Raw genomic sequence first — 7,482 nt, forward strand, 5'->3', positions numbered from 1 at the left:
TGATATAGCTGCTAATGCGTCTAATGTAATACTAATCAGCCTCTTTAGGCCCAGGATATTGAAAAAGATATTCAGACATTATTTGTTGGAGAATGGGCACACGTGTATGTGGATGAATGACACTGCTGCACGGATATTAACTACACAATGGTCGTTTTTAGTTAAGAATTTTCTTTTTAACTCTTAAAATCGATCGTGACTCAAGGGCATTCGGCTCTCTCCCAATCATTCTCTGCTTAAAGACTTAAAGACATCCTATTATCGCTCCCGTCAAATGGTAACTACCGGTCTACTATAAAAAGCCAAACATTTCAGTCACATTAAGCTCTGGCCATAAACATATAGACCATTAATTTAATGGGCACGCTAAATTGCTTCAACTAAATATTACTTTAGGGCTACAATATGGTGTCTCATGTTTCGAAGCAATAAAAACAGAACAAACGCAAATGTGACATGGAAATATTTATTTCTAAAATACAATTTAACATACTTTAAACTTATTACTGTTGTTGACAACTTTATATTTTCAAGGTCAGAAAAGAAAATAAAAAACAACATTATGTACATGGTCCTGATATTTACAGGGGGTTTCAATGGCTCCGCTGATGTTCCGTTTGAGGTGCAACCAAATTCCACTCTACAATGTGCTGCAGTAAACATGTCCTGGTTTGGAGATTGTCTTTAAACAAAAAACAAAAACAACAACAAAAAACAACAACAACAAAACAAAACAAAAAAGTAAGAAAATGGGGGAAAAGAAGAAGAAGATGTTGCAGAAGAAGTCTCTGACATGTCTTCTAGCGTTTTGTCCATTGTTATTTTGTTAATCTGTCCAGGCTAGTAGTCCTGATGTGGGCTGTGCGTCAAACTGTGCCGTCGCAAGTCACAGTTGCGCCGAAACACCTTTCCGCAGCGGCCACAGCTGTAGGGCTTGATGTCTGTATGGGTGAGAAGGTGAGTTTTCAGGTTACTTCTTTGATTAAAGGTTCTTCCGCATGTGGGGCATTTGTGGGGAGATTCCTGTTTAGATTTAAAGCAAGCAAAGAATTAATCCCTTTAATTGTGTAGAACTAAAATAATTAAATCCACTGTTGTGTCAATTACAACTAGGACTGATTCACACAATAATTTTTAGATAGCCTGTATGTGTATTTCTGACTCACATTTTTGTTTCAATTTGGTTATTACCTAAGCGCAATCTTTTTGCCAGACTTATGAATATCCCCATGCATGCAGTAGACCGTGCAGAATATGTGAATTATGATCACAAGGTATCATATGGTTTGGTGAGGATAATATCATTGTGACTGTTAATACTTTGAGCTTACCTGCATATGTAAGGTTTTATGGACGGCTAGAGTTCGAGACTGACAGAATCCTTTCCCACATTCTTGACATTTGAATGGTTTTTCCTTGGAGTGGATGTATCTGTAAAACAGAAATCGCACTTAATCAAATGTCCTCTCGTGCATGGATTTACTCGTAGCTTTTACAAACCCCAGAGTCACAGTGTCTAACTTTATGCATTAAAGTGCTTTAGCGCCCTCATGGAGAAGACTCTGGGAACAGACTGGCTATGCTTCAAACAAGAAGTGTTTCAATCGCCAAATTAGAGAAATATGCAGATTTGTATTTACAGTAACGTTTTTAGACCCCTCTCCTGGCCCAAGACAGAGGTAATACAAGACCTGGGGATGTGTCTCACCTGTGGTCTCTGAGATGATCTTGTCTTCGGAAGGCCTTGTGGCAAATGTCACAGGTATAGGGCCGCTCGTCTGTGTGGGTCCTCTCGTGGATGAGGAGATTGTAGGACTTGGTGAAATGCCTGCCGCAGAACTTGCAAATAAATTCCTTTTTTGTTTTTGAAGGGAGCCTTCCCCGGGTGGGTTTTCGCTCCGGGGACAGCTTGCTCAGCTCGGAGATGGTTCCCCCTAGTCCCGAAGCCAACTTTGCCAGATCCGCAGCTTTCGGTGGGTCCTCCTGTGTGGCTGCAAGGGCCAGGTTGGCGAAGTCAAACCTCGGCCTGTCCTTGTGCAGTGAGGGGATGCCGTGCGCTGCGGCGGCTTGTTTCGGATGGAAGAGCTGCGCCGCGGCTGTGAAGGGTATCGCTGGGAAAGGAATCCTAGGGTCGACCAGCCCCTGGGCGGCTGCCATCTCCGTGATTGTCGACCTCAGTCCTTGAATGTGTGGGTAACCAAGAGTCCAGTGGTTCATGTGCATGGTTTGCACCGCGCTGAGGCCGTACAGTCCCTGCAGCTGGTCAGCTGGAAAAGTGTTGACGGCCTGCAGGAAGGAGTAGTTTGTGAGCTGGAGGGCCGGGTGCAGGGGGATAGGAGCGTGCAGGGCTTTGCTCCCCATGTCGATTCAGACCTCTGCACAGGACACGGTGAAAACCCTAGAGAGAGAAAAGAGTGTGTAAATGCCACGTTAGAGACAGTAATTTTGTGGTTTTAAAGTCAGTGTGGTTATACAGGCAGGGAAAGTGTGAGCCTCAGTGTGCGATAACGACGCAGTAAAAACACCTGTTTGACTACTACAACTATTTTAGAGAGACTTACATGCATATTTATTATTCTGAATTTATCGCATTCCTCCAGTAATCACGTGAATAATCTGTATCCAGACCAGGACACGAAATCTTTAGTTATTTTTAATTTCAACACTTGGACAAAGCGTGGAGCTAATTGGATTAACAAACGGAACAAGCTGCAGCAGTCTTGTCCTTTACTGACAATTACGTGTACAAAAAAATCTGGTTTGTCTTCCAAAGAACCATGACATTATTTAAACACACTTCAGGCATTATTGCCCTTGCAAAGCTGGCTCCTTAAAACAGAAGTTGTCTCTTTATCAATTTTTTTATCAAACACGGCAGTCATCGCAAATGTTACTACACAAAGTGGGAGTGAAATAAAACGCTGTAGATTCCAAATTTAAAACACTAAATCTCACACAAGTAATTAGAGACGACACATTGAGTTTGAGGCTGTTGGTGTTCGGCAATAACAAACATGTGTAGGTATATCTCGAAAAGTTTGAAATGTTGCCAGTATGATCAAAAATGTTATTAAGTGCATGAACGTAAGTCAGAGCAAAATGCACAAATGGTGCCTATTAACCACAAGAAAGTGACTTTAATCTTTGCTGGAAATGCATGTGCTTTTATTTTTATAGCTGCGCGTAGAAGCCAGCAAATTTTATAGGCACTAATATTTAGCCTTTTAGGTCTGTTTTATTTCACGCTGCATGTTTGTGTTCCCCCTGGGCAGGAGAGTACGGTAGCAAATAACCGGTGGGCATTTTAACCTACTTTTCACACGGAACAACATTTGAGCGTAAAGCAGAAACTGGTTGTCTACACAATGTGGGACACACGGTGTGGGCTGACGGTGAGAGGAACAGGTCCCGTGTTTGTGGGAATGACAACTAATGTTTTCCTACACAGTAAAAAAAATAAAATAAAATAAAATTAATAAATAAATTTAAAAAATCAGCCGTGTAAGTTCAAGACTCCGGATGGTGAAGCGGGACTTGCGGGAGCCAGCGGGGCAGCAGCGAGCTGACCTTTAGATTTGGAATGAAAAACTCCATGTTTTTCTGTCTAATGATATCATAAGATTAGGAACGTTTTTAGCGATCAGGGCCAATCACATTTTAACATAATGTTTCGGGAACCTGGCGATTGAGGTATTTTACTCTCAGAGGGTGAAGGTCCTGCGTACATGCACGCTGGTAAACTCGTCGCTTGTCTCTGTTAGATCCCTCCTTTTGTTTCACTGACAGGCTCTTGTCATTCTCTGTACACGTACTCTCCCTTTCACATACCGTATATGCTGCAGTATAATTTTGTAACATAAGTCACCATTCAGGCACTTGCTGTTCTTTGTCCATCTGTTCAACTGTTCAACCTGTTCACCCCACAAAAACCTCTGGACGTCATTTGGACTTTGACAGCAGTCTCGGCGCCTCTTCCTGGTCTTTAAATTCCTTCTTTGGCAGAAGGTTTAACATTTCTATAAGCCGTGACAAGTCTACAAACGTGAGGGCCACTGCTTGTTTCAGCATGGTACGGTGCCGTGGACAGACAGCAGCAATGTCAAAACGTGGTTGAACTATGACCTCAAGCTGGCCATTATTACGGTGCAATAATCATCCCTACCAATAATATGATTTGATGTAGTTTCTTTCCATGAAAAGTTGGCTTTTTTGACACATATTTTCAGATAATACGTTTGGAGCTCAAAGCGTAAACGTGAAGCATTTTCTTCAGATAGAAAGTTACAAGTGATTTTGAGAGAAGTTGGTTCCCTTCCCGTAAACAGACTGACGGAAACCCTGCCAAACACAATCTTACCCCCAATAAATAGCTGCCAAAGGTCCTGCGGTATGTCAGTAATCCACAGTAACTATAGAGGCGACGAGCTCCAACAAAGCGCCGCTAAAAGTTTTCCAAGTTCCAAGTCCATGCAACTTTCATGTAGCCATGCAGCCAACTCTGGTGTTTCGAAGCTTTGCAGTGATGTGACAAGTTGTGGAAAGAGACGCACAAGTTTGGAGGCGAGAGCGCAGCAGCGTGGGAGTCTCCTCCGGAGCTCGGACTTGAAGTGTGCGTAATGCTCTCCCGTCCTTCACTTTTCAGGGCTCCGGGGCTCAGCAGTGCTCACCCCGCCCTCCGACACGCCTCCACCCCCCGTCCTCTATCATTAACTCCAATGTTCCTCCTCTGTTTATTTGTGTTTGTATAGCAACTAGGGTTCCAGACCATAGTAGACCAGCGTGTACAGCTGAACCTGTCTCTGCTGACACCTCTCATACCATATAGCCAAGTTTGATAGGCCTACCTTCCTTTGGAGACATGACTGGAAGTTCAAGAGGAAACCCTGATCATTTTTTCCTCCAACTCCACGCTTTTGAAAACGTGCTTTTGGATACTCGAGCCGCTTACAAGATTTTTTAAAAACAATTCTTCCCCCAATTGGTAGAATGGAGGGCATATGCAAGATCAACCACACGAAATCGTTGCATTTCCTTGTGGTAAGAGTAAACAATCTGAACAGAAATGAAAACATCCTGATGTCAGCAGCATGGTGCGCAGTATAAAGTAAAAAGATAAAGCTTTCCTTGGATTTTAAAGACAACGAGCTGCTTTTCCCCCCTCTGCACAGTATGTTTTTTTCCTTGTGTGAAAAAACACTTGGACAAAACTGACTCATCTTACCTTGAGGAAAACAACTGTCTGCAACTGGCTATCTGCACAGCTGTAACAAAGTTAATTCTAATAAAACAAATATTTCGCAATTTTAATTTACACCAAACATGGTCACGAGTTTTGCTGATTAATTATGCCAGTTAAAATTGCCTAAAGTGCAGAGGGAGTAGATGTATATATTTTAACAGCAGAATCTGGAAAACTACTTTATTCTAAAAGCAGATTAAAACACTTACACATATCGTCAATATGTTCCTGTTTATAATTGTTCGACCTTTTAAAAATGTAATTGAGCAGGTAAGCAGCAGAGAACATTAGTTCACACGGGGAAAGCTTGATTCTGACAAAGATTTCAGTCTAAAGTAATTAAGACTTCTGACAGTTTGAATATCTTTGTCCTGCAAGTGTCTTTACGCACAAGAGCAAATTGAGGCCACTTAGACAGTTTGTCAATAAACGAACATATTGGTCATTGTTTTTTCTATGTATAAATACATATGTAAACATATATATGTTTATATAAATATAAAAAAAATCTCCATATCTAAATCACCCGTGAAAAAGCTTTACTGGTGTTTTTCCTGTAAAATGTCAAAACGACACATGTTCAGTTATATCTTGCAACAACCTTATAATTTATATAAATGACAAATCGACAGGCGTAAAAGTGCCATTTAACATAAATATGTAATTGATAAATGTTGAGTGCAGCGGTGCTCCTGGGAGCGCTGAGCTGCTGTTACAGTGCAGGTCTGCAGCGCCGCCTATTGGGACGTCAACAAAACGACCGAGGATCTCCTCCACCAGGCCAAAGCAGCTGGGTCACAGCACAGGCTGCTAGAGCTGAGCCTTTACTGTGCACATCGCTGAAAAATACCTTTCATGCAACCGACTGCGTCACTGCGGGGAATTAATGGCTTGAAATAATTAATATATATATAAAGAAAGTCAATCGCTCAAAAAAGCATTTTAAATATATGTAATCATGCAGCGGATCACTTCTGTGAGACTCTTAAAAAGGGCTCATAATGACAATGTAATCAGTATAACGGATCAGATCTCATTCATCATGTGAGAGGTAACACCCAGAGCGGCCTCCTTCTCTAAGAAGCCCGGTCTATCTAACTGCTCATGAAGCCTAATTTTCGTTTTCTTAGCGCTGCAGAACATTTTCTGCACACAACATGCTTGTGGTTTTCGTTCAGTTTCACATCACACAGGCGTATATTTTCACTGTCAAAACACTGAACAATTGCAGACAGATTAGAAGACACATAAAACCCCACATTTTCACATTAGAGATGGTGGCGTTTTCTCAACAGATAATTTTTTACTGGAAATATATAACAATGTTTGTTTGTGGTCCCTGTAAAAGGGCCATTAAAACAGTCAGTATATTTTATAATATTTCTTGGGCTGCTCTATAATCCAATCACTGGTGATTCAATTTAGATTTAACAGTGAAATCCATATAGTCTAAATTAATTAAAATCTTACAAGATATGTAAACTAGTCTAAGAGAGGAAAATACCAACTTCCTCTGGGAACCAAGCTGTTTTGGGGATTTTATCTCTTTCTCACAGGACATGTTGTATATGGCCCTGTTTTTTATTCTACAGCCACAGCAATTTGTGCTATAGTATTACTGTATTTTTTCTGTTTGGGGAAATGTCAAAGCCAGAAAGTTAGTGCTGTGCCATTAGGCCCTTCCCTGAGTCCCCTGAAGCCGCCATCATTCTCTATGATAATCTGACTCCCACAGAGTATCAGTGTTGCAGCTCAGAGCAGCTGCCAAGCCTGTAATGGCTGACACTCTTCCAATAACAGCGAGTGACAGAGGAGAGGACTGCCTGAGATTATTAATGAAGAACTTGAATGATCTCATGGGTTTGCATGAATTTCAGGCACAAAAATTGACAGAGAACTTTATAAAAGCACAGATGAATTACTAAGCCTATTTCCCGAAAAGAATTTTAATATAACAAAGTAGTAATGTTGTATAATACAACACATGGGGGGGTTTACTGCGTTTTACTTTTAGCCTCATTTGAATTTTTAAAATTATACATTCCTCAAAATATATCAACTCTTAAAACATGAAAAAATTTAAATTTAAAACTGTAGTCTGACATAATAATTTGTAAGTAATTTCTATCTTTCTTTTCTCATAAGTAGAGCAGTAATAAAATGCTGTTAAGACCATTTCCCGTCACCGCTCCAGCTCTGAAGATCAGACTGTATTTTTTTGATAACACAATATAATATTCACT

At 40.9% G+C, this 7,482-nt stretch overlaps 1 protein-coding gene across 2 annotated transcripts; it reads right to left on the minus strand.

The window, feature by feature from the left end:
• Positions 1-452: 452 nt before the first annotated feature.
• Positions 453-4,595, minus strand: osr2 (odd-skipped related transciption factor 2). Of its 2 annotated transcripts, none has more exons than XM_029504731.1 (4): positions 4,358-4,595; positions 1,709-2,398; positions 1,332-1,431; positions 453-941 (listed from the first exon to the last, which is right to left on the minus strand). In XM_029504731.1, exons 2-4 carry the CDS (start codon positions 2,359-2,361, stop codon positions 867-869), a joined length of 828 nt encoding a protein of 275 aa, XP_029360591.1. In that variant the 5' UTR covers positions 2,362-2,398; positions 4,358-4,595; the 3' UTR covers positions 453-866. The 2 variants fall into 2 exon arrangements, with proteins under 2 accessions (XP_029360591.1, XP_029360590.1); XM_029504730.1 differs by having other exon boundaries at positions 453-1,023.
• Positions 4,596-7,482: the final 2,887 nt, after the last annotated feature.

The sequence above is a fragment of the Echeneis naucrates genome, chromosome 6, assembly GCF_900963305.1.
Source record: "Echeneis naucrates chromosome 6, fEcheNa1.1, whole genome shotgun sequence".
In the NCBI taxonomy this organism is placed as follows: domain Eukaryota; kingdom Metazoa; phylum Chordata; class Actinopteri; order Carangiformes; family Echeneidae; genus Echeneis; species Echeneis naucrates.